This window comes from Mercenaria mercenaria, chromosome 19, assembly GCF_021730395.1.
Source record: "Mercenaria mercenaria strain notata chromosome 19, MADL_Memer_1, whole genome shotgun sequence".
Classification (NCBI taxonomy): Eukaryota; Metazoa; Mollusca; class Bivalvia; order Venerida; family Veneridae; genus Mercenaria; species Mercenaria mercenaria.
Genome location: NC_069379.1, coordinates 4,434,917 through 4,462,578, shown reverse-complemented (window position 1 = coordinate 4,462,578; position 27,662 = coordinate 4,434,917). Strand labels below are relative to the sequence as shown.

The following is a 27,662-nucleotide window of genomic DNA, read 5'->3' as shown; positions in this document are numbered from 1 at the left end:
AGACGTATTATTACGAGTCATATTTCAGGTTCAAAGAGTGGGAAGCGTCTTACAAGCATGTACTACAACGAAATTAATAGAAAAAGAAACCCCTGATGTTGGAGTGCATCTTATAAGCAAGTGCATCTTATAAACGAAAATATACGGTATTCATGTTGGAACAGTATCAAGTATTACAGATGTGACAACATTCTGTAGTTGTTAATGTTGTTTATTGTCTTTTCAAGGAAAGCAGAAGCTGATTTTCTTACCAGTGCTTCCTGTAGTGGTGTCTGATTGAGTTCGCTTTGTGGTGTAGCATGTCCTCTTTGCACAGTAAACAAGATGGTTGGCTGCAATGAATAACATGGACTATTAAAATAAGCAATGATATGAGCCACGCCATGGGAAAACCAACATAGTGGCTTTGTGACCAGCATGGATCCAGACCAGCCTGCGCATCTGCGCAGTCTGATCAGGATCCATGCTGTTCGCTTTCAAAGCCTATAGCAATTAGAGAAACTATTAGCGAACAGCATGGATCCTGACCAGACTGCGCGGATGCGCAGGCTGGTCTGGATCCATGCTGGTCGCAAACCCACTATGTTGGTTTTCTCATGGCATGGCTCTTATGGACTTTTAAATAATAAACAATGCTGACCAAATAAATAATGAAACCAAAGATGGCCTTCCCAGTGATGTGATGTAGACAAAAATATTTTTTGATATAAACAATGTGGACACAAAATTTAATCCCAACAAACAAGTAAAATTTTCATTCATTTTATGTTCAGAAGTTGAAATCGACAAATTCATATCCCCACAAAATTGTGGTTTTGACCAAACCCATGGAATTTCATGCCCATGAAATTAAATAATTTACAGTTGTCTTTTTTCCCTCCAAATAATTTTAAACATGCTTCTGTATGTTCTACTCAATGCCTTCTTACCAGAAAAAATTTCAAACTCACCAATTTTATTGCCATATTTTGAGTTAAAGCCACAAGCACAGTACATAATCTCTTTCATTGGCCTCTCCCAGGGAATGTTTAGATTCAGACTTGACATCTGACCAGAGTGGAATCCCATCATGTGGTTAGCATAAGCCACGCTACAGCTGGTGGCGAATCGGCACATTGAGCAATGCACATATTTTCTGAAATACAGAAAGTTTAGTATGAATTTTTCACAATTCCTTTCATTGACTTCACGTAACACTTGCAGCAGACATACATACAGTTGACATTGTACTTGCGACCACCTCTATTAAGCGATTTTTGTATTAAACCACCGTTCAAAATCCCTCCCGAACGTTTTCAGTACATAAATTAATTCCCTTAAACGACTTTTTATTAAACGACTAGTGACCACCTTAATGTAGTCCCGACAGTAAAATATTCGACAAAAGTATGTATTAAGTGACCGGGTACCAAAATTCTACCGGGCATTTCTTCATCTGTGTAATTAGTGATTATGTTTTGCACATGACTGAATGCAATTAACCTTTGTATCAGTCGAACTGACAAACAATCTAGCCATAATTTTCATGGTTTGTGGACTTGGAAAAGTGTTCACGATGTTAAAACAGATTTTTAAGCAATACATTATGTTCATGATAGATACAATTACATTGACACTGAGTTAAAATAACTTTTCTTTTCATCTGACTGAAATTCATTCCATTAAGAGACCACTACTTAGCAGTCCCCCGGGTGGTCTCTTAATACAATTTCGACTGTAGTATTCATAGACATTGAGAATGAAACTTTTGAGATCCAACAAAAAACGAAAAATTGAGTGTATGATCAAAGATGCATTTTTTCAAGTTTTAAGTCTGAAGGTAAAAGTCATATCGGGGTCAATGTCATCTTTATTAGCCAGTTTGTAGTTTGTTGACTATGTGTAAGATAGGCAATCTAGTTCGTACAGACTCACTAATTGACAGTTCAATCACTACAATATATGCCTGAGGGGATGGGGGGATAAAAATGAAACATTTAAAACTAAACATAGATCCAAAGTCTCCAAAATGAAATCAAAACTTATGGAACACTCACTTATAGTGGTCAGTTGAGGACATCAGCATCTTGCACTCTACACATTTCGTATTGGAGGCCTCGGCTGGGAATATGATCTCACCATAGTCCTGGATCCTCGACACAGACGGTGCGTTCAGAGATTTCAGGCTAGAGCCTTTCTTCTGCTTCTGTCCGCTGTCAGTTTTGCTGCCAGAAGTTAGAGCTGCAAAAAGAGACTAACTATAATACTTTCATTTCGTTAGAATTTGAGACAAACGGAAACAATATACAGTACCTTTGAACATTTAATCAGTGAGGAAGATCAAATATGCCATTCCATTCTTTAATTTTGGTACCAAAATCACATACCTGAGAACCACCACCTACTGAAAAGAACCACCAACAAGAACTGCCCACTTCCCATGATACAGCCCAATAGCTTCCTAGCATGTAAAAACCTTACATCTCCAACTGGCTTTCATAGTCATGAAACTTTTACAATACATGTATGGTGACCATAATTAAATTTGAATACAGCATTCTACTTAGGCGTAAAAAAAAATTTGTTTGTTTCCGGTATCCCGACCTACCCTAAATTTCTGGCCCGACCCTAAATGTTTTTATGGCCTTGGAGAATATTTTTTTCAACTTTTTAACAAAAAGATGCAAAACTGCACTTTTTATGTATTAAACATGGCCAGTGATGTTAGAAATCAACTTACTGATGCTCTAAAGGCATAACCCCCTTATTTGTAACCATTTTTTAACAAAAAAATAATTTTCGAAAAGTCTGCCTTAATAAAAAAAATTTCCAAAAAAAAAAAAAAAAATTTCCGACCTACCTACCCTAATTTTTTTGAGCATGTTACCGGAAACAAAGATTTTTTTTTTTAGGCCTTACTAAGCATCATGTGTTACAAGTATCCTGAATAAGTACACCACAAAATGTCTGCTTTGAATTCGGTCAAATTTTCTGGAAGAATTTGTTTTGCCTTGGTTGGTTTTAATGGGTTTTACGTCAAACAGACACATTTTAATGTTTTAGATCAAATGAATAATTCCTAGATTTACTGATAAAACAGCCCATGCTTTTGTTTGATTTGGGTTTAAGGCCGTTTTTCAACAGTATTTCGGTCGTATAACGGCCGGCAGTTAACCTAGCCAGTATTCCTGGATTTGGTACCAGTACAAACCTGTTCTCCACAAGTAACTGTCAACTTCCCCACATGAATCAGAGGTGAAGGACTAATGATTTCAGACACGATGTCGTTTATCAAATAGTCACGCAGAACATACGCCCCGTCAGAGGATCGAACTCGCGACCCCGCGATCCACAGACCAACTAAATCAGTTCATATGGAAGAATTCTACACTCCAAGCCAGGTTTCAAACCTGCTATGGTGAAGGACAAGCGATTCAAAGCCAGTCCTCTGTTCCTCATCCGGGAAATAAAACCTCGACCCCACTCACAGACATTTATTCTTACTGCAGATAAAAGGATGCCAAGTACGACTTTAAACCAGGCAAGCTTACCTTTCACATCTTTAAAATTTCCAACATGGCAATTCTTGCGGTGATTTTTCACATCTTGGGCATTGAAGAACGTTAGCCGGCAGACGACACATTTCTTGGTGGCACTCTTTGTCTGATGTTTAAGAAGATGACCGTAGTATGTCTGTGTCTGACCCCAGCCCTGACTCACAAACTTCACCTCAAACGTTCTCAGACAGTAAAGACACAACATGTAGTGAGAGGAATCATGTTTCTGAAATAAAATATCAACTTCATCAGATTACCACAGATAGGATGTCTCACAGAATATTACAGATAGGATATCTCCCAGATTACCACAGATAGGATGTCTCACAGATTACCACAGACAGGATGTCTCGCAGATTATTACAGATAGGATATCTCAGATTATTACAGATAAGATGTCTCACAGATTACCACAGATAGGATGTCTCCCAGATTGGCACAGATAGGATGTCTCAGATTATTACAGATAGGATATCTCACAGATTATTACAGATAGGATATCTCCCAGATTATTACAAATAGGATGTCTCACTATAGGCTGTTTTACAGATTATCTCAGATAGAATACAGATTATCAGGATGTCTCACAGATTATTACAAGTCTCACAGATTATTACAAGTCTCACAGTCAATTTCCTGTCTCACATTATTATTATTATGTCTCACAGATCATTACACATCTCACAATTTACCATATAGTCTGTTTATCGCCAGAAGATAGCACTCTTCTAGCAGTCAACAAATGATATGTCCCACAGTTTATGGTATTCTACTGTACTAATAAACATGATCACCAATTTGCAACAGAACTTTTTACTGCAGCTGAAAGTATGAACCAGAAATAGGCCCTTATAAAGTAAAGATGAAAATCATGATAATATTTGAAGGTTTTCTTACCTTTTTGAAATGGTCGACAACGTCACTATACATAGATGATTTGAAGTTACACAAATGGCAGACATATGGCATTTCACACGCGTGATGGTTTCCCTTCATGTGTACTGTAAGTTCTCGCGGCGTGGAAAAATCTTTCTCGCATATCCTACACATCAACACCTTGTTGCTTAAATGCACCTGGAAAAACAGTCAGCCATATAACACCTGTTTACTCAAAACTAATGCACTTTAACCCTTAGCCTGCTGCAGGCGAATTTAACCGCCTTTGCAAACAGCTTGGAACCAGATCAGACGCCGATTAAATCGGCGTCTGATCAGGTTCCAAGCTGTTTGCTACTCTGACAATATTTCTTCCAATTTTGGAGCAAATTGAATGAACTTTACAATTTTAGCAGACGGCATTTCCAGCAGACGACAATTTATCTAGCATGCTAAAGGTTAAAGATATAGTTCTTATTATTCAGCAACATCAACAAAACACAATTCAAATAAATATCAGTCCCTACTGGACAATGTATTTGAGCCGTGCCATGAGAAAACCAACATAGTGGGTTTGCGACCAGCATGGATCCAGACCAGCCTGCGCATCCGCGCAGCCTGGTCAGGCTCCACGCTGTTCGCTTTTAAAGCCTATTGGAATTGGAGAAACTGTTAGCGAACAGCATGGAGCCTGACCAGACTGCGCGGATGCGCAGGCTGGTCTGGATCCATGCTGGTCGCAAAGCCACTATGTTGGTTTTCTCATGGCACGGCTCATTTGTTTTCAGTCTAGCAAAACAAAAGGGTTCAAAATGCTTAAGCAGTCAATGATGTCCTGTAAGATCAACCTGCAACAGACAGCAGTCTGTAACCATGGTAACCAACATACTGCATATATGCATATACAGTACAACCTCTCCAAGGTGGCCCTCTCTTAAGCAAAAACCTCTCTATAACAACATTATCAAAGTATCCCTAAGCTGAAATATACTATCAAATTTACCTCTCCAGAACAAAAACCTCTACATAACAGTCAATATTTGTATCTCCCAAAGGGTGTCGCTCTACAGAGATTGCACTGTAATCTAAATCTTTTTTTTCATCATTTCAAGCTTTCAAAGCCTCTTAGATGTTTCCCAAAAATTCTTTAACTCCCAGAAAATTCATTTCCCAATAGTGAGGGGACTACACAATGTCAGATAAAACTTCTTTACCTTTTCAACATGCGTCTGCATTTCGAACGGGGTATCAAACTGTTTGTAACAATGTTTACACTGCGTGAGATCACTGAGGTCGATATTCTGCTGTTTGCTTGCGTCTATATGACCCTGAATATGCTGCATGGCACGAACATTGTTGTATAACATCTTCGAACAGTACCAACACTGAAACAAGAAGAATACTTGAAGGCGAGTGTTTTATATGTTTAATGCCTTTATTTCATTCCTAATGGGTTCCTGACTAGGGCTCTTAACCCTTACCATGCTAAATTTCAATAATGGAATGGTCCATCGTCTATTTTGGGCATTACCGTTTATCATTTGAAGGGATGTTTACTGAAAATTTACTCACTGAATAGGGAACAGTGCAGATCATGAGCAAACTGCACTGATGTGCAGGCTGATCATGATCTACACTGGTCGCAAAGGCAGAACCAATCGGTCCAGCATGGTAAGGGTTAAATTGTGTACAAATGGTAAGTTGTAATAGCTAATAGACATAAAATACAAATGACTTTTTCTTTTATCCTAAATTGTAAAACTTGCAAAATCTTCCGTTATAAGACAGTTCTTCTCTCATTAGGCAGCAAAAGTTACGAAAATATATATGTGTTTAATGCCATTTTTTCAACAGTATTCCAGTTTTGTAATGGCAGCCAGTTAACCTAACCAGCGTTCCTGGATTCTGTACCAGTACAAACCTATTCTCCGCAAGTAACTGTCAAATTCCCCACATGAATTAGAGGTGTAGGACGAATTATATCAGACATAGTGTCTTTTATAAATATGTCAGAGAACATATGCTCAACAATGGATGGAACTCGCAACCCCACGCTCTGTAGATCTGTGCTCTCCCTTTTTAACTAAGTAGGCGGGTATATAAAAGTGACTATATGGGAAAATTATCCGCTCTGCGTCAAGAATTCTGAACGTGTCACAGAAATATTGTGCAAAAATAATTCACTCAGGCTCACTCGACCTCATGAAATCATTCCGTGGAGGTATAACCTCTTTCTATGTATTAATAACATGGTTTTTTATACATTATTTCTTAAACAGTCAAAATTCGAGCCAACAGTTCGAACGAAACTTTCGTGTCTTGCAAAACAAGCCCCCGACAATTAAAGTAATCTTTATTCAGATTAATACTTATGGATTATTTATAGTACTTAATATCTTGGCAATGTTGCCATAGTTACCTTAAACCGGTATTCTCCTTTCTCCTCCGTGTACGAGGCATCCCCATCATGTGTTCCATAATAATACTCATCCAATGGTATCCAGTTTCCTTAAAAAAAGAAACAAAAAACTTTACATACTATTGTAAATTAATTTAATTCCATGGGCATGAAATTTCGTGGTTTTAGTCAAAACTGCAATATCGTGAGGATATGATTTCATGGATTTCAAATTTTGAACATAAAATGAATGGGAATTTTAACTGTTTGTTGGGATTAAATTTCATGGATTGACTCAACCATGAAAATTAGTCCCCTATGAATATTAATGACTTCACAATATGTCATTTACTAGTCATCGAATTATATGGCATGTTTCAAAAAAGCAACTTTATTCAAAAACACATTACAAAAGGATGTTATTTTGCTAATAATGGTGACTAAGTTGACTGACAATAAAATTTGTAAAGGAATGAAATATAACTGCTGTCTTACCATAAACTTCACAGAAGAAACAGAAGTTATAAATTTCCACTACAAATCCGACTGGTATATACTACAAGCTGTATTAACATTCCCTTAAATACCAGACTGGTTGGTTGCATCAGCTATTTGCAAGTCCCCTTTCATGATGTAGCTACTTTAGAAAAACTCTTCAATGAAATATCAACTACCGGTATATGTACCTGAGGAAACTGCAGAATATAAGCTACATCACAGGCCCCCTTACCTGTGGTCAGAAATATCAGTAACTTAAGGAAACCCCTTACCAAATTGGCCAGAAGTATAACCTACTTTAGGAAACCCCTTACTGGCCACCGATTTCACGGCGAGTTCACCTACTTCAAGAAACCCTTACCAGACTGGTCAAAAATATCAGTTACATTAGGAAACCCATTACCCTACTTGTCAGAAATGTTAGCTACTTTAGGAGACCCCTTACCTGACAGGTCACTGAGAAAACTCCTTACCTGATTGGTCACTGACCTCAGCTACTTTAGAAAACTTCTTACCTGATTGGTCAGCGACTTCAGCTCTTTTAGAAAACTCCTTACCCGATTAGTCAGAAATATCAGCTACTTAAGGAAGTACCTTGCCACATTGGTCAATGACTTCAGCTACTTTAGAAAAAAACTTATCTCATTGGTCACTGACTTCAGCTACTTTAGAAAAAACCTTATCTGACTGGTCAATGACTTCAGCTACTTTAGGAAAAACCTTATCTGATTGGTCAATGACTTCAGCTACTTTAGGAAAAACCTTATCCGATTGGTCAATGACTTCAGCTACTTTAGAAAACCACTTACCTGACTGGTCACTGATTTCAGCTACTTTAGAAAACTCCTTGCCTGATTGGTCAGAAATATCAGCTACTTCAGAAAACTCCTTGCCTGATTGGTCAGAAATATCAGCTACTTTAGAAAACTCCTTACCTGATTGGTCAGAAATATCAGCTACTTTAGAAAACTCCTTACCTGATTGGTCAGAAATATCAGCTACTTTAGAAAACTCCTTACCTGATTGGTCAGAAATATCAGCTACTTTAGAACTCCTTACCTGATTGGTCAGAAATATCAGCTACTTTAGAAAACTCCTTACCTGATTGGTCAGAAATATCAGCTACTTTAGAAAACTCCTTACCTGATTGGTCAGAAATATCAGCTACTTTAGAAAACTCCTTACCTGATTGGTCACTGATTTCAGCTACTTTAGGATTCTTCTTCTTTGCTGCAGGCTGAGATGCAGCCAGTTCATTTGGAGAAGGCCTCTTTATTGTCAGGTTCTGATTATCTATCTTCACATACTTTGAAGCAACTAAAATGAACAAAAAAAAAAAACAGATATGTAAGAGATGAAGAGAGTTTATGCATAAACACATACTGTGAAATCATTAATATCTGTGCAGGACTAATTTCTGTGGATTTTGTGTTTGTGTCAATCCATGAAATTTAATTGCAATAAACAAGTAAATACCCCTTCATTTTATGTTCAAAAGTTGAATTCCACAAATTCATATCCCTATGAAATTACCGTTTTGACTAAAACCACGAAATTTCATGCCAACAAAATTAAATGATTTTACAGTATGAACGATTTAATCTTTTACCTTAAAGGGACATACATCTAGGTTTAAGTAATTTTATTTAAATCTAGAAAATGCTTTCAGATTGAAATAATTTTCTTAAATTAAAATCAAAGTGCTTTAATTAGCAGTATCTATTCAGTCAAAACCTTTTAAGATTTACTTTATTCATATGTTTAGATTTCAAAATGATTATCTAGTGGCGCACATCTGTAGAAAGGCACCTTTCCCTTTTTTTTATTACGTTACTGAGTCCCTTTGAATTATTAAATTTATTAAAAAAATAATTAAAGCAGCCATAAGACAAGGTGTTATACAGTCAAACTTGTGATAAAGACCACCCGTGAAAATAGCCAAACCGGCTTTTAAGACCATTAGTTTCATTTCATTCCTAATCTCTGGAAAAAAAAATACCCTACAAGAACCAGTTTCTGGCTATTTAGAGCATTGTTTTGAGTTTATTTTGGCTTTTGTGTTGTTGTTGTTGTTTTTTTTGTTGTTGTTGTTGTTGTTGTTGTTAAAAATGAGATATAATTTCATCAACATTTTTTTTTTCAAATACAAATTTCACACACACTTTTTAGTACAGAGAGAACAAAACTTCAAATTTCTACATCTTGAAAAATCTGATGTTAAATAAACTATCCACAACCACCTATACTAGAAGCAGGCGCTCTTCAACTTAAAATATCAAGGCAGTTCAAATCTAGTGCAGATTAGATTTTCATGGTTATGTAATATTTGTGACAGAAGTGAATGATGTATCACAAAGGAAAGTAACTATTGCAGGGAATGCTAATATGTATGACCAGATATAAGGCATAGGTGGTTTTAGTATTCTCTCTCTATAAATATGCATATCATCAGTGTGTTCTTCACAATGAATATTTATCTAATAAAACTGAAAAATGCCTAGATTGAACATTTAATTTAAATTCCTTTAAACTGGGTTGACTTAAAAATGGTAATATACATGTATTTCAAAGTCAACTTGCATGCGAAACTAAATTTTGATTTTCACTGTTTCTAACATCAGCATCATCATGACAATTTCAGCTAGTACTGGCGGTTTCAACTCCTACTTGGAAACACTGAAATCTATAAAAGGAACAGTTACCTTCCTCCAAAAGATCTTTTTACCTGTTAATTGTTTAGAATTAAAAAAAAAATATATAACCATAAAACAAATCCCTTTCTAAAAGGCTAAACTCTGCCATACAACTTACCCTCTGAATTTTCCAAAACTTTGTAACACACCATCATTCTATCATTCTGCCCACTTTCAAATTTTATTATTTCATGGACTGGTGCAGCATTTTCATCTGATTTATCAATATCCTGCTTGCTGGACTGTGAAACCAGTCCACTTTCAAATTTCCCAGAAGCCATTCCTTTGCTGGTTCTCTGCTGACTTCTGTTGGTTTTGTTGCTCTGCACAGTCTGTGTACTGGTTCCTGATCTTTTTGAAACAACAGATGGTGTATTCAATTCATCGTCACTTAGAATCTCTTCAAAGTCATCAGAATGTACAGAAATTTCTGAACTTACAGTTGATGGCGATAAACTTCTTCTGTGATTTCTATCATTAGCAAGTGATCTTTTGTAACACATTGGTCCTAATTTTGGTTTCTTCTTTGAATTAGTTTTTGCATGGGTTTCTATTTCATCTTTATCATCCCTCTTCCTTTTGTTACTTTCAACTGAACCTTCTCTTTGATTTGACAATCTTCTCTTGTCATGAACATTATCCTGCAGATCCTTCAACCACTTTTGCGTCAAGTCTGTTCTATCAACAGCTTCACCAACAACATTTTCTCGTACACCCTTTCCTTTTTGCCCATTCAAAATATCAGAAAACTTTTTAATCAGCTCGTTTCTTTTCTCTACCAATGCAATCACATGCCTATTGTGTCTCCAATTCCAAAGAGTTCCTCTTGGTATCTGAGGAACCTTTTCACAAAAATAGTCGATCCCAAAATGATTGATCAAGCATACTACATCTGCTTTTTGGTCTAAATTAAAATTAAGGTGGTTCACAGTTTCTGAAGCTATCAACACTCTATCAAGAATAGTGTCAATTGTAATAGGTGTGTCTTCGTCTTCTTCATTTTCTTCATCAAAATCAAGTTCCCTCTGAGCAGCCTGGCTTTCTTTTTCTGACTCTTCTTCTTTCTTTAATATGTCAATAACATTCTTGGCATGTTGCCAATTCCAAATAGAGCCAGCTGGTATGCGGAACTGTTTGTGTATAGTTCTCACTCCATAAAGTTGCACTAGTTTCACAATTGCAACTCTCTGCTCAAGTGTGTAATCCTTTGTCTGGCCCCTCCTTGCATCTCTTAATATTGGTGGTAATTTTGTTGGTGAAATGATTCTATATCCTTTGGGATGATCTATTAAGTCCTCTTCAAGTCTGGGATCCATCTCTCTGCGTTTAGCTTTCTGAGGTAGAACTGGTTTTGCTGCAGTTTCTTTAGATAATTTTAAGGTCTCACTAGACTTAACAGTCGCATTTGATGATTCAGTAGTTTTCTTATCACTGGTACTTCTTGTTTCCCTCACAGGCATATAATCAGCTGGATTGAATGTATATACCTGTTGCTCTGGTAATTCCTTTTCAGTCTTCTTGTCTCCTGTGTTACTCCCATCACTGTGTATTTTAAAACTGTGTCCCTGCTCATATAGATATTGCCTAATTGGTTTACTGGAGTATCTCCAATTATGAAGAGTCCCAGTATTAATACCAAACTTTCTGTTTATCATCTGATTCCCATACTTTTCAACTAACAATACAAACATTGCTTTTTGCTCAATGGTAAAGTCTCTTGGCCTTGTTGTTTTCACAAAGGTAATCATTTCAGGAACATTTCTTTGTTCACCATCAGCATTTGACTCATCCAAGTCATTCTCCGTAGCTGAAACCTCAGTTATTTCTTCTCTGGAATGTTTTTCAACCTTTGTTATAACAATATCTTCCTCTTCATTACTTGCTGCACTAATGTCTGCTTCTGCTATACTTATTTCGGGTATTTCTAAATCATTCTTTTCAGACATTACAGTAGTCTCTGCCTTATCTTCATTCTGTTCCTTCTCTACCACAGAGTCTTTTCTTTCAAGGTTTTTCACACACTCATCAAAGTTAATATTTGTTACTGTTTCAACTTTCTGCCACTTTTCTAGCACATCACATACACTTTTGTTGTTGACCATCCAACCAAATTCACTTTCCCATTTTATCAACACTAAATCATCTACACAATGTTGTTCTTTAACATCCTCCCTGGTGATTTCTCCATCTTTCATCTTCTTTAAAGATTTTAATTTTTCTTCAAGGCTAACAGATAAGGCTGCCTTCCTCTGTTTTCTGTCTTTTTCAAATATCCAATTTACAATAACTGAGACCGGCAATCCGAATGAGGTAGAAGCAAACTCTATTCCATGCTTTTTTGAAATATCTAAAATAAGTACTATTTTCTGTGGAGTGAAATCTTTATACATTTCACTGTCAATTTCAGCAGATTCTGAAGGTGTAATATTTGTACTATCTTCCCTTGTTCCATCTATTTCGTCAACCTTTTCAGTATCATTAGTAGTGACTTTCGATTTTTCTTTTTCAAGCTTAATAGCAGCTCTTTCTCGGGCAAGCCTTTGACGCAATTCCTCAAAAGTCTCCATTACAATATCAGTTTTAGTTTCTTCTTTAGTGTCAATCTCAACCTTGTCATTTTCTCCAGTAACAAGTTTCTTCCTTTCATCTCTAGCATTAACTTCCTCAGTTGTTGCATCACCTTCTTTAACAGAACCTTCAATCTCTATCTCCTCTGGCTTTATTGTATCTTTCTCATCTTTAGTCTTTTCTTCTTTAATTTTTGCCATACCAAGCTTTGCAATATTACCAAAATTTACTGGCAGTGCTAATTTTGGAAACTTAAACATTGGTTTTTTCACTGGTGTAACTTTAACTGGGCTTGACTTCTGAGGAGATGATGCTGGGGATCCCCCTGCTTTGAGAAGACTTCTTGTCTGCATTCTTGGCGACTGTGTTTGTGGAGGTGAAACTATTGGTGGTGTTTTCGGTGATTCAGGCTCCAGACAAATGAAATCGAATAAATTTCTCTCAGTTCTATCTTTACTTACTTCAGCAGCTTTTCCTGGACTTCCAATTCCTTTTTCTGTATCTAACGCAATTGGTTCTGTAATTTCAGCTCCGTTTTCAGAAACAGTTGGACTTCTTGCTCCGAATGATGGTGGCACTTTAAAATTTTTCATCAAATTGCCAAATAAACTAAAGGGAGACTTCTTTTCATCTTTCTTTTCATTTGAAATATTTGATCTTTCAGCCATTTCAGTGTCATTCTCATTTGAATTATCAGACGTCTCACCTTCAGACACAAGAATATCAAAAAGACTTCGTTCTCCTTTCTTCTGATTGTCGGTACCTGTTGTATCTAGAGGCTTGTCTGTATGAATCTGTTCTACAGAAGCAACTTTCTCATTATCAGAGGTCTCTTTCTCCACTTCTTCCGTTTGCAAATTTACACTTTTGTTCTCAGCTTTGCTAACTTCAGAATGATCTTGCACCTGAATATTTTCATCTAGAGAAGTTTTCTGTTCATCTTCAATTTTATTCTCAGTTTCAGAATCATTCACTACTTCTTTATTATCTTTTCCATCATTTGACTGTAATTCTTTACCAGCAGCATTTCTCGTTACTCTGGACCCAGTGAATAAATAAGTTTCTTCAATATTTTGCATAATTTCTGCATCAGCATACTTCTTAAACTTTTTCAGAGGTCCTGGTTTATTGTCTTTGTTTTCTTTGGAAACAACTATTTTATCTTCAGTTTTACTTGATACAGTTTCTTTCACAACAAATTTGGCAACTGCAGAATCATCCTTCATAAACTGATCAAGTTCGTATGTTAATAACTTAAACATCACAGTTTCTTCATATGGCATTTTCATTATTTCTTCCTCAACATGTGTTTTGTTTGCATTTGCTGTCTCATCTTCAGTATGTTCTATAATTAGAACATCTTCCTTTTCTTTCACTGCTTTATTTCCTTCACTTTCATCATTTTCCTCTGTAATTTCTCTATCAGCCATACATTCCTTACCACTTGGAGAGCCATCAATATCAAATATATTTGGCACATCCATTGGACTGATCAGTACATCTTCAGCTAAATGGTCTGTTTTTGACTTCTCTGAGTTTGCATTTATACTACTTGCATCTGCAATTGAGCCTTTTTCAATACTTGCAACAATTGTATATGGACCATGTTGTGAATTGTTTGTGAAATTTTCATTTACTGAATTGTTCCTTTCTGAAATGTCTTCATCACTCAGAAGGTCAACAACATTTTTCAATGAATTTTGCTTTTCGTCATCAACAATAATTACTGATCCATCTGTCTTCTTTGAATTGTTTCCTGCAACTTCATTTTTGCTGTCACTACTATCCAAATTCCAAGCAGCAACTTCAAAATACTCTCCTGAAACATTTTCCTGTTCATCATCTGTCTCTATATCATTGGTTTCATCAACAGTATCTTCTTCTGTGCTAGACCCAATCACAATTGGCGAGGACTTTCGTCTAGGAGAGAATGTAAGTTTTAGAGGACTTTTACTTGATGATGGTTTGATTATGAAATCTTGTTCCCAAATAGGGCTATGTGGTGGTGTCCTCTGCTTGTTTGAAGATGGAGATTTCTGAGAATAAGAATCCTGGGGCAAGGATAACCTTTCAGGTGAACTGGATAATGGTAATTGCCTTGGACTTTTTGTTGTTTCATGGTCAACAGATTGTTTCTTTCTTGCTTCTGCTTCTTCTTGCCTTTTTGCATCCCTTTCTGATTTCATAAAATGACCCATCCAACTTTTCACTGTTGCAGCTTTCTTCTTAAATCTTCTTGAGGCAGCCGTTATCCCAAACTGTCTGGCAAATTCAACAATATGTCTTTTAAATTCAGCTTCTAGCAACTGTTTTTTCTTCCTCGCTTCAAGGTTACTTATCTTTCTGGCATCCTCAAGACTCATGTTATTAGCTATCAACTCTTGTTCCTTTGCTATCTGCTCAACAGAAATTTTCTTTTTCACTTCTCTCTGAAACTGGTTCATCCAGCTTCTAACTGTGTTTGTCTTTCTTTTGTACTTCCTTGAGGCAGCAGTTATTCCATGTTTCAATGCATAATCAACAACAGTTTTCATGTATTCCTGGGTAACAATGTAATCATTAAGATTTTTAACAATGACGGGTTGTGAAGCAGTATTTGTCACTTCAACACTTGTCTTTTCTCTACTAACTAATTTAGTTTTGAAGGAATGAAATCCATGAGCTTTGTTATAGTTATCTACTTCATATTTGTTCAGTTCATCATATTCTTTCATTAAATCAATAATTGATTGTCTAGTTACATTATACTTCTTCTGTGTTTTCAAAACTCCTTGATCAAAACAAAAATTTATCACCTCCATTCTAAGATCTGCATCTTCATCTATTGAAATAGGCTCTGATCTTTCAGCACTTTTCGTTCTTTCACTTGTTGTTGATTGTTTCTTATCTTTTCTTTCATTACCAGCTGTTTGTTTATCATTTCTGTCACTTTCATTTCTATTTCCTCTAGAAGCCAGGTTTTTCATAGGACTAGATTTTTTCCCAGTTTGTGATGTCAAATTTTTTGAAGTGCCAGTTGGCTTAGATATATCTTTGTTTGGAGACACTTCTAGATCAGCTGTTTGGTCTAGAGTCTTCTTTTTACTGTTTGCTGGCGTGGTGTGAGACAATGATGATAATTTAATTTTGATTTTCAATGACTCCTGTTCATTTCCTTGTCTTATTTCATTCTGAGCCAACTGACCTGAACTTGGCTCAGAAACACTTTTCTTCAAACCAACCATGGGCACAGTTTCTGTTGTTTTTGAACTGTCAGTTCTTTTGGACAAATCTGCTTTGGCAAAAGCACTGCTTTGTAGAAGAACTGCTGCATTACCTTTCTTTGCTTCAAGTCTCCATCTTGATATCTCATTATAAGGAATTCTATGTTCCTGTGCAACAGTTTTCTGGCCTTTTTGTTCACATTCTGTTATGATTTTTTGCTTGAACTCCTGACTATATCTCTTTTCTGCAGGTTTTACAGGTTTCAAAACAGACTGGACCTGTTTCCAAGTGCTTGCTATTTCCACACCATCTTTTGAGTTATGTTTTTTCATAAGTTTTGGCATAATTCCAAGATCACCTTGTACATCTGCTTGAAATTTCTGCAGCTGGTCTGGGTCTACTCTTGGTGTTGCATATTTAATTGTGTTTGGTCCCATTCTAGTCCTTTGTGGTCTATTACTTGGACTTGCAGCTGCAGATGGAACTGGGGAAACTACATGATGAACATCTAGTTTAGTGTTGAACCTTGGCTTTGTAATAGCTCCCTCTTTCACCTGTATCCTTTCAAATGATAAATTTGCATTAAGACTTCCTCGTCTACCTTTCCCAGGAGTTTGTGTTAATTCTGGTTCTACCCTTTTAGAGCGCATATCCTCATCGATGGTCAGATCAACCATGACAGAAGTGGATTCTGATGCACTAACAGACTGGATTTTAGGCAAATTCATTTCCTTAGACTTTTTGTCATGAAGGAACCTATCATGCCACTTCATTATATCTGTCATAGATATGTTATACCATCTGGCTGTTTTTTCAAAGCCAGATTTTCTTGCTTCTTTAACCACAGTCCATTTGAAGTTTTCTGAATATATTTCATCAGTCGCCGTGCTTAGATTCACTTCTTCACATACTTTATCTTTGGGTGTTTGAAGTGGACCTTGTATTGTATTTTTTGTAGACCGAGTTACAGAGGTCGGCCTTTGTGTGTCTTTAAGCATTTTGGCAATTGTAGCTGGACTGGATGATGTATTAAACTGCTTTTTAGACTCATTATTCTCAGTGTCAGTTGTTAAGTCAGGGACAGCTGGACTTTTAAAAAGACTATCTAAGACAGACACAGTCTGATTGTCCTCTGACTTATCATCCTCTGTGGATTCTTGATTGGTCTTCTTCTCATATCTATACTTAAAGACACCTTCATCTGGGCATAAATACACAGTCTTTTCCCAAGTTACATTGTCAGAATCTGAAGTTTTCGCATCAAGTGAATTGCCATGCCTTTGCTGACTTTTTCCTGCTAATTCATCATTTTCTTTTTCTGATGCACTTTCAGTATCACTTGCAGAAACTGAAACTGTTTTAGACTTATCAGCAGATTGTGTGCTCTCTTTAGTCTTTTCAGATTCAATCCTATCTGTTCCAAATACACTTGCAAGACAACTTTTTGATGTTTCTAAAAAGGCTCCATTTGACCAGGTCTGCTCAGCAGTTTTCTGTGTTTTTAAGTTTCGTCTTAACTGCTGTTTCATTTCTTCTGATGCATCATCATCTATAGTTATGTACAAAGGTGTGCCTGGCTTTACACAGCTTCTGCTACCTTTTTCAACCTTACCAAAATTTGGCTTGCTCGATTTAGATGTGAACGAGGGTTTATTATTAGGAAAGAGTTTACTGACCCCAGTCTCTGTCTGCTTTAGTTCAGCTTGTGGTACACTTCTTTTCTCTACTTTATCCTTGTGCATGTTTTCCTCTCGAGATATGTTCTTCCCTGGCTCATTGTCTTGGTCATCTTCTTCTGGATTATCTACATAAATGTCATATTCGGGTTCAGATGATCCATACAAGCTCTTCTTAACTTTATTTACCTCTTCAAGTTCCTTTAATTCATCTTCAGTAAGCTCAAGTCCAGCTATTTCCTCATCTTGGTAGTTTGCTTTCCATTTGGACAATGTATGTGTACTGATACCATACTTCTTATTTAAACTAACTATGCTAAACATTGATGCCAATTTTCCAAGTTTCTTCTTGATATTCAATGAATAATTTATATAGTTGCCTTTTTTCGCAGGTGAACTACTTTTCCCCTCAGTATCACTGTTTTGACTTTTACGATCAGGGTTTTTTCTAACAGTACTACTAAGTTCATGCTTCATAACTGTACTTGTTTTATGCATGCTGTCTGAAGGCTTTGCAAGAATATCAATTAAGTCATCATCCTCTTCTTTGTCATGCTTCTCTGCATCAATTACATTAAAAATATCTGCACTCAATAAAGATTTCAATTTTGCACTTAAATCAACATGCTCTATCCTACCATCTGTGTGTTCATTGTTTTCAACACTTGACTCTGCACCATTTGATGTTGAACTTTCACTTGTATTACTACTAGTACTAGATTCATCTTCTGTTGAATCTATTTCCCTTGTAACGAGTGGGGATTTTCTAAGATCTTTCTTTGTGATACTACTGCTGTTTCCAGGACTGGCAACTCTTTCTGTCCCACTGAAAAGTGCGGACTTTACAGAATGAGGTTTTGTGATCAGCTCTTTATCTGGAGGTGTTTCTTTCTTTTTTGGACTTGAATGCTCTCCAAATAAAATTTCTGATGCTGAACATGGTTTTGCAACTGTCTCAGTTTCATTCTTCTTAGATTTACTAGTCCCAATTGCAGAGAGAGTCCATTTCATCTTATAATCATCAGGCCCTTTTTGCATCCGATTTGTCATTTTCTGGATAAGTGAATCTATTCTGTTGGAACTTTGCATCTGGCAATGTTTATTATCTGGTTTTGATACTGAATTTGTAGAACTATCCAATGTGGAGGATGCTTTATTCGTTCCAGATTTCTGTAGTAATAAAGTCTGTAAAAGTTTACGTTCTTTTTCTAAAAGCAATTTAGAATTTGGTACATATTTAGAAAATTGTTCACGCGGACAAACTTCCTCACACACTGACTCATCCTGTACTTCAATATTACCTGTTGAAGTACTGTTCTTGTTCACACCTGAAGTGCTAGGTATGGCCAGATTCTCATTTGAGATAGATCCTACACCTTTTAATGTGAAAGAAAAGGATTTGTCATTTCCTATCTCTGGAGTGTGAGCTGGAGTCTGAACACCTTCTGCTGATTTTAGGACACTGTTTGAAAGTTCATTATAGCTTTGTGTTATTGCATCTTTAGACTTTGTTTCATGCTGATCTGATGGGCTTTTGTTTGCTTTGCTTGCATGAAGTATAACCATGCCTGAAATTGGTGAGGTATTTAAGGAACTTCTACCAGGGCTTAAATTTCTATTATCTGGCACATAAACTGTAGGACTGGTATTGACAACTACTGTCCTAGACACACTGCTACTAGATGTTCTCTGGATTCCTGTCAGTAAACTTCTTACAGTTTGGTTTCCTGGACTCACTCTTTTACCTTGGCCTAGGATTGAAGGACTCTGATTACCGAGTATGGTTAAACTAGGTCTCGGTACAGCACCCTGAAGTGAACTTCCTGATGTTCCTATCTTTGCACTTCTATTTTCAACAATATGTACAGGTCTCGGATCTGCCGTGTTCGGTACAGAGCTCACTAAACCTCTTACATGCAATCTTGGCCTAACAGAGTTTACAGGATTAACTGAACTTCTAACCTGTGGTCTCAGTAATGCAGGTGGTCTAAGATTTTGGAATGTATTTGATCCTGAGCTAAACAATCTTGGATCAACAATTATATATTCTTGTCCAGGAATTAAATCCTGTGTACCAACAATCTGAACATTTGTAGACCCTGTTGACAAGCTGTTAATATTCAGATCAATATTTGGAATATTTCCCGACATGTTGGTCTGTGCTGCTGTCCCTTGAGAGCCTGAGCTGTTATTACCTGAACTGGACTGAAAAGTGGATCCTTGAGCCTGTGAATTGCTACCATCACCTGTGCCAAGCTGATTTATTTTGCAGTCCTTTGATTCACTATTCTCGCTTCCGCTACCATTCAAATTATCACTGGTTATAGCGTTACTTTCCATTCCAGTCATCAAATTATTTTTTCTGCCTTTTCCACTTTCATTTTTTTCATCTGCTATCCTTTGTTCCTTTTTACTCAGATCACTGTTTTGTCTTTTAAAGTTGTTTCCTTTTTCAATACGATCAAATTCTTCATCATATGGTTCATCTTTTATATCTATTGGACTGAACATTTGTAACTGTGGTTTTTTAAGACTAGAGTTCTTCCCATCAAATGTGCATGATTCATCAGTGACGTCCACTTCAACTATTTGACTGTTTTCTAGAGATTTGTTGATTGAATTATTCCTGACTATGCATTCATTCCCATTCTGTCTCAAGCTATCGCGCACACATGTATCAAAATGCACATTATCTTCTGTTGGCATTACAGTACTGACCTGCTTGCTTCTTTCGTTGGAATAGAGTATGTTTTTATCTAATACAGAAGTATAATCTTCAGTTGTATTTTCAGTGTTTAAAGCAGCGGTTGACTTTTCAGAAGCTGTCTCACTGTATGTAATTTCTGAACTACATTGTGAATGCTGTATTTTATTTACTACAGAAGAATTTCTCTGTATTTCCGCTAATCTTTTTTCTTTTGAAACAGTTGGTATTTCTCTATTCTTATTCTCCTTTAAAGATATTCCTGTAGCTCCTTTTTCACTGACATCATCATCTGCATCTTGTGGGAAGACATCATTCTTATCACATTTACTTGTGTCTAACTGATGCATTTTATCCGTTTTCTCATAGCTTTCATTCCCTGCGGCAGCTTTCTCCATATTCACTTTTACTCCACCTTGTGGTATATCCTCCTCATCCTTTGGTTTTTCATTATCCACTTTGTGGTTTTGATTAAGAGAAATAAAACCCTGATCTTTCTCCACATTACATTCAGAATAATTCACTATTGCTTCGGGAATGTTCTTATTTGTTTCATCGGAAACATCTTCATTTTCACTGTTTACATTCCATGAAACAATCTCAACAACATCTTCGTTTTCACTCTCACTTAAAACCAGTTCCTTATTCACTGCCTCAATGAAAGACAAATTCTGATCAATGAAATGTTCCTCCATTGACTCCCCTTTTCTACACTCCACAGGAATAACTTCATTATTTTTCTTACCTATCATTGCATTTTCCCCGTTTTCATCTGCTTCCGAGTCACAATCACTGTCACTTAGAATAGGACTTTCATCAAGCGGACTGCAACATTCTTCATCAAGATCGTTTATTATACTTCCAGTGTCAGATTCATCAACATCTTCCTCTATGTCAAGTATAACCTCCATATTGTTCGGGTATGTCACCAGACGGCTCTGGTCTGTTTTGCTTTTGCTAATTTCTCTATGATTTTCCTTGATGTTTTTATCTGCCCTTATTATTTTACCATTTTGCATTTCTTGCTCAACCTCAAACCTTTTTGAGTTGTCACTATCTGTGGAATTTTCATTACTTCCTATTACAGACTCAATTCTCAATGACAATTTTTTTTCTTCATGAGATTCAACACTTGATAAACTGGCTGAACTAGTGCTTCTACTTGTGCCACCATTTGCAATGGTGGACCTGTATATTCCATAGTCTACTAGCTGTACTAACTCTTCATTTGTTAGTTCATAATTTGTAAGCTTTTCATCTTTGAAAATGCGGACCCAGTTCCTTAATGTTTTACTGTTTAAATTATATTGCTTACATACTTCTGAAGAGCCTACACTTTTACACAAATGAACAATTTTAATCCGCAAATCCCTGGATAATAATACTCGTTTCTTTTGCGCCACACTATTGCTTTTTCCAGCATGGCCATCAGACTTATCAATCTTGTCAACATTATCTTTTGAGTAATTTTCCAAAGCCTTTCTAAGGCATTTTTTCCACTTACGCAATGTTTGGAAATTCAGATCAAAATAATTTGAAATAGTTTTTAAGCCAATCTTGCTTGCAAGAAGCAACAATTTTCTTTGTAGTTCTGGAGCATAGAAGTGCCTTTCTCGACCATTAGCACATACAAAGGTTTTCACATTACTCTCTATGTCAATCTGCTGTAATGCTTTTAGGTGTTTCTCTGTTATTTCTTCATCATTAGCATCATTAAATCCATGATATAAATCATTTTCTGCAAAATATTGTAAAAAGTCTTTTGTAAAGACAGGGTGCTCAGAGTTGTCACCTTGTGTGTCTGTTCTTTTGTTCATGTCCTGTTTCTTTTGCACTTTTTTACTCTGATCTGAACATGTACTACTATGATGGCTTTTCTGTTTTTGTTCTGGAGAAACAACACTACCACTTCTGTGCACTGTGTTTTTTTCCTGATGAAGATCTCCACAGCTACCCATAACAATAATAACTTGTTTTCCATCCTTTAATTCTAGTGGTGTTCCAAGCGTTAATGTGTTTAATTCTTTTTCGGTACCGATTTTCAATTCAGCTTCTTCAAATTCATTTGTGTCCGATTTGCCCTGTATGTTATCTCTTAATTTATTTAAAATGTCTTGTCTTGCAGGCTCAGTAACAGTATTTGTATGATGTCCATAATGATCAACAGTGTTCTCATCAACTGAAATCACCTCTGAATACACCTTAGATGGCATTTCATTGGCAAAATTTGATGAAACATAATCAGCAGGAATCCCTGACTCCAATCTTTGGCAGTTGTTTGCTTTATTTTGTTTTGAACAAGACAAGGCATGATATATGAAAATCTGAATGTGCTCCTCCGGAATATTGTAACATTCTGCAGCAGATTGTAATCCTAATTTTGAAGCATGTTTAATAATCTTATCCAGTCTTTCATTTGAAACAGGTTTAAAGACATTGACTTGTCTCCCTTCAATTTGTTCCCATGTTTTTTGAGGATATGTTAAGCTATCATTTAATGGTGTATGTAATGCACCATGTTTTTCTAATACACAGTCATTATCATTTTCTATAATAACTTCGTCAATGATTCCATGTTTATCTCTGATCTCTTTCTCTGCATCTGCAGTTTTTTCGTAACAGTGGTCAGTGTTAATTTTAACTAAGTTTTTATCTATGTCTTCACTCTGTAATCCACAAGACTCATGATTATGCATGGTATCTTCTTTGTTCAGTGATAGGTCAACATCTTTACTTGTTAGCGAAAATGCATTCACAGGTCCTTCCCTTTTAAGTTCTTTACAGTTTTCTGATTTTTTCTCTTCACAAAACTCTTCGTTTTGGCCACAAGATGGTTCACTTTGACCACTGCTCGCCCTAAGTTTTAGTAAATCTGTTTCTTTTAAACTTTGGTTTCTTTCATCCTTTGAATAGTTATCACAGTTTTTGTATTGTGTTCCTGCAAATTTTGTAAAATTTTCCACATCTGTTCTTTTAGCGATATCTTGCATATCTTCTTCATGATGTTTAGAATCACTGGTATCAAAATCTATCACCAAATTATCTTCATCAATATTTGAATCAGTTTCGCTACCAGAACTGTTCATTCTTTCACATACATACTCAGTCGACTTTTTTCCAGTAGTCCTACTAGTCATTCCTTTAAATTTACATGCTTGTATTGTTTCCAAATTATCTTTAAATTGAGACACATGCTTTTGTTGGTCACTTTTACCTGCTTGCTTTTCACTATCAACATTACTCGAGAGCAATTCTTTATCACTTAACTCTGACATGGTATGGACTCCATACCCAATGTTAGTTCTACAAGTATTAGGTATCACAGAATTTTCTGAAACTTCAACTGATGACCTGACAACTGAAACTTGATTAAAATTATCAACACAAGTACTAACTAACTTTGATCTACTGTCTACAGTACAACTATCTGAACTAACAGAAGGTGAATAATTTAAGTCCAAGTTTCCTAGGGGAGTGACACTTGATTGTGTTTGGCATGGTTGTAATTCTTCAGAAGCAATGTCTTTTGCTTCCTTCTTTTCAGTGCATTCTTCAATGCATCCCTTATCTATATAACTTTCTGCAGTTTTATCAAAATTCTGCAATAATGTTTGAGCAGTCTTGTACAGAGCTGGATGGTAATTCTTTAAAACAGACGCTTCACAGTCTTTGTGGTCATTATCATGTTGGCAAGTTGAACTTTTGACTAGATTGCACTTAAATGGATCAGATAGTTTACTCGCTTTCTGAACACCGCCTACTGTTTCGGAAGAAGTTTCAAAATCCTTTTTTTGGTAATATTTGGACTTCTTCACAGAGCGTCTTAATTTCAGTAATTCTGTTTTAGGTATTTGGAGATCTCTTGAAACTTTTGTGAAACCAATGTGACTACAAAGTACTACAACATACATGGCATCTAACATTGACATTTTCTTGTACCATTTCTCCTTCATTTCCATTGGTTTCACATGCAATACATCTTCTTGTTTTAAAAGTTCTGTTTCATCTTCACTGGAAATTTCTCCACTGCAATCTGACCAAAAATCATCTTTTTCAAAGCTTTTATTGCAATGTTCATCTCGAACTATATTTTCATCTGGCACTTTATCACCTAAACATTCTTTTCTGACACAAAGTTCTGTCTTATTTATCTCAGTTGACTCTGAAAAATGTCTTTCATTTGAATTACAAGTATTGCAATTCTCTTCTTGTGACTTACTGGTTTCAAACACTTTCACTCTTCCCTGATTCTCCTTTAACTCAGTTGTATCCAGATCATAACTTAACTCAGAATGTTCACAACTGTTTTCTTTAGAAACAACAGTTTCAATCATTTGGTTTACACACCTCTGCACTTGTAGTTCAGCAGTGCTATTTTCCACTACTCCATTTAAACCAGAGTTCATACTGGTGACTTTTTCTACTTCAATTTCATCTTCCTTCGCATTTCCACTTGAAAGATTAGTAATATCACTTAGTTGACTTTCAGCAACTGAAGAACATTCATCTGCAGTTCTCATAGTGGAATTATCACTATCACATGCCATATGTCTAGCACTTTCATAAACCATGTTAACAATTCCAAAATTTCTAGGAATGTATTCCCCAATCAAAGTTTCATAAAGAATGTTTAATGAGCTTTGTTTCTTTTTCCCTGCTGCTTTGTGTTTTTTGAAACCTTTACATTTCCGTTTAGTGAAACACTTTACATTTTCTTTATCCTTTTTTGATATTTTGGCACTTTTATGATAGTTTTTGGCACTTCCCCAATTCATCAAGTTAGTTTTATCTTCTTCACAGCAAGGAGCCATCTTCGTTTTAATCTCTCTCCAGGGAACTACATCAGTCACTGACTTATTAAAGTGATTTAATTCCCCAAGTGGATTTCTGACATTTTGCAGATTATCATCAGAACCCTGACTAGCTTTACACAAAGTCAAAAAATCAAGAAATTTATCCTGGAAGGCACTATCATTCAATTCACAGACTGGTTTCTGAGCAACTTCAGAATGGTGTGTACATTCCAACACGTCTTCAACCCTTCTACTGCCTTCATCATTTGCAGACTTTGGATTTTCTGAAGACTGCTGTCCCAAATATGCAACAAATGCAGACTGGTATTCGCACTTCCATCCCCCACAACAAGAAACATTTTGAAAGCTACTGAGTTCTTCCAAATCATCTTGGTAAGACATACCAGCTTCAAACTCATTTCTTGACACCACTCTGAGATCTTCGTTTGAACTTTTAATTTGTTTAGCATGATCGAAATCAGGTTCACTAAAGTTACCTGTCTTCTCATCCAACAGTTGGCACATGTCTATTGTAAGATTTCCGTCACAAAAACAGTTTTGTCTATCTGAGTAAACACTTTCAGATTTATCACAGGCAAAATGAGCATTATTCTCTTCATCTGGATTTTTGTTTTCTTTGTTAAAATCACTAAACACATGAACAGTTCCACTATGTTCTCTGTTAGGATGTTCTACCTTATCACAGTTGAGACTTAGATCACTTGTTTCATCAGCACCTTTCACCAGGTCATTACTGTCACTATGTCCAATTTCATGTGGAGACTTCTTGGATTTACTGACTATTGCTTTAATTTTCCATCTAATGCTTTTGAACCACCATTTATACATTGAGGTCCAAACGTCTAGTTCCACCTGAGATTTATTATAAGCCTGTTTTGCCTTAACGTTATCAAACAACTCTGACACTCTCAAACAGTGTAACCAGACCTTACATGTATACATTTTTGAACAGACACAATACATCTTCCATATGTTCTTTAATCTAATTCCGTATCTGTGCTGATGTTTAGCACTTAGTGAGCAATGTCTACTTTTAATCCGACTCGTTCCATATTTCTTGAGGTATGTTTCCTGTATCACAGTGCTGCCCTGACTTACACCCCTCCCATCTGTCAAATAAGCTCCGCCTACTTTATCCAACTTCTTCCCTGGAAAGAGAAGAATTGTGCAGAGTGAGATTACATACACAGAAACAGGATCAAACCAGATATTCAAAACTCTTATTTACCCAATTACTGGGGGCTGAAAAGACACTCCCCTTCATTACTGTTCTCTTTTTTTCTAGGGATTTTATAACTAAAGCAATATAAATTTTTGAAGTTTCGAAATGAAGAGTGTATGTAAGATAATTAGTTCTCCAAGCACAATTCTTCTCAGCCCCAAGTACATGAATAAATACTGGTTCACAGTTAAAAAGGCGACTCTGAAGACCAGTCTACATACTCGAACATCTGATTGGTTGTTTCCAAACACAATCTTTAAAACTGACCAATGACAGTGCTGCATTCTTGGACTGGTCTTCAAACTCACTTTTACAACTTGGACCCCTGCCACATACTGAAAAACATTAGTTAACTTCATAACCATGACAACTTTGCAAAATACCACTGATGCCATCACTTCACTTTGCAATTTTATAGGAAAAATCTTTGGGGGAAATGAACAAATAAAATAGCAATTTGACTGACCCATGGGAAAATTTTATCATTTCTTAGTTTAAATCCTTACTTTAAAGGCAGTATCTTATCACCAACATCAATAGTCATGGTGAAATCCTTTCGATCAGTTGACAGGTATCGACAGTCGAACCTGTCCAACAAACAAGAGCTGTCAGTAACACAGCACGCTTGACTTTTCTCAGTGTTTGACTCTGAATTTGAGCTTTACCAGTAAAAGTAGCATAAATCTGTCAAGGTTCTAATTAGAGTTATGGGGATTTTTTCTAATGGTGTAGCCTTTGATAGTAAATAACTATTTTAAGTTTCAAGTCAATAGCTTTGATAGTAACAGAGATATTGGATGTTATATAAAACTTCAACCAAATAATTCTAAGTTAAAAAGAGGCATACATAACTCTGACAAAATTCAAATCTAAGTTATGCTTGTGTAGACTGTGATAGTAAATGAATGTTTCAAGTTTCAAGTCAAAAGCTTTGATAGTAACAGAAATATTTGACTTTATCGAAAACTTCCACCTAAAAAATTTAAGTTAAAAAGGGGCATAAACCTGTCAAAATTCAAAACAGAGTTATGGGGATTGTTTCTCCTGGTGAAGATTCCGAAAGCAAATAACTAGTTCAAGTTTCAAGTCAAAAGCTTTGATAATAACAGAGATATTGGACTTTATATAAAACTTTTACCAAAAAATTCTAAGTTAAAAAGGGGCATAAATCTGTCAAAATTCAAATCAGAGTTATGGGAATTGTTTCTCCTGGTGTAGACTTTGATAGTAAATAACAATTTTAAGTTTCAAGTCAATAGCTCTGATAGTAACAGAGATATTTGATTTCTTAATAAAAACTTAAACAATGGCAACCCTGATGCCGATGCTGGGGGGAGTGCAATAGCTCAACATTTTCTTCTAAAAGTCGAGCTAATAATGGTTAGGTTTGACTTGGGAGGGTTGGGGTGTCGGGTCGCATGTTTGAAACAGTACGGAAATGGTCGGTTTTACTACCAACAAAGTGTTTCCTAC

At 36.1% G+C, this 27,662-nt stretch overlaps 1 protein-coding gene across 4 annotated transcripts in view; it reads right to left on the bottom strand.

Moving 5' to 3' along the window:
- The window catches only part of LOC123541760 (uncharacterized), a 77,321-nt gene that overhangs the window by 19,862 nt on the left and 29,797 nt on the right, over positions 1-27,662 (bottom strand). For all 4 annotated transcript variants that reach the window (XM_045327347.2, XM_045327348.2, XM_053531863.1 and 1 more), the window contains exons 6-14: positions 10,120-26,115; positions 8,494-8,625; positions 6,832-6,920; positions 5,627-5,797; positions 4,434-4,610; positions 3,531-3,762; positions 2,037-2,220; positions 951-1,135; positions 252-332 (exon numbers count right to left, since the gene is read on the bottom strand). In XM_045327347.2, coding sequence (XP_045183282.2) covers positions 252-332; positions 951-1,135; positions 2,037-2,220; positions 3,531-3,762; positions 4,434-4,610; positions 5,627-5,797; positions 6,832-6,920; positions 8,494-8,625; positions 10,120-26,115 — 17,247 coding nt within the window. The remainder of the gene's footprint in view (positions 1-251; positions 333-950; positions 1,136-2,036; positions 2,221-3,530; positions 3,763-4,433; positions 4,611-5,626; positions 5,798-6,831; positions 6,921-8,493; positions 8,626-10,119; positions 26,116-27,662) is intronic.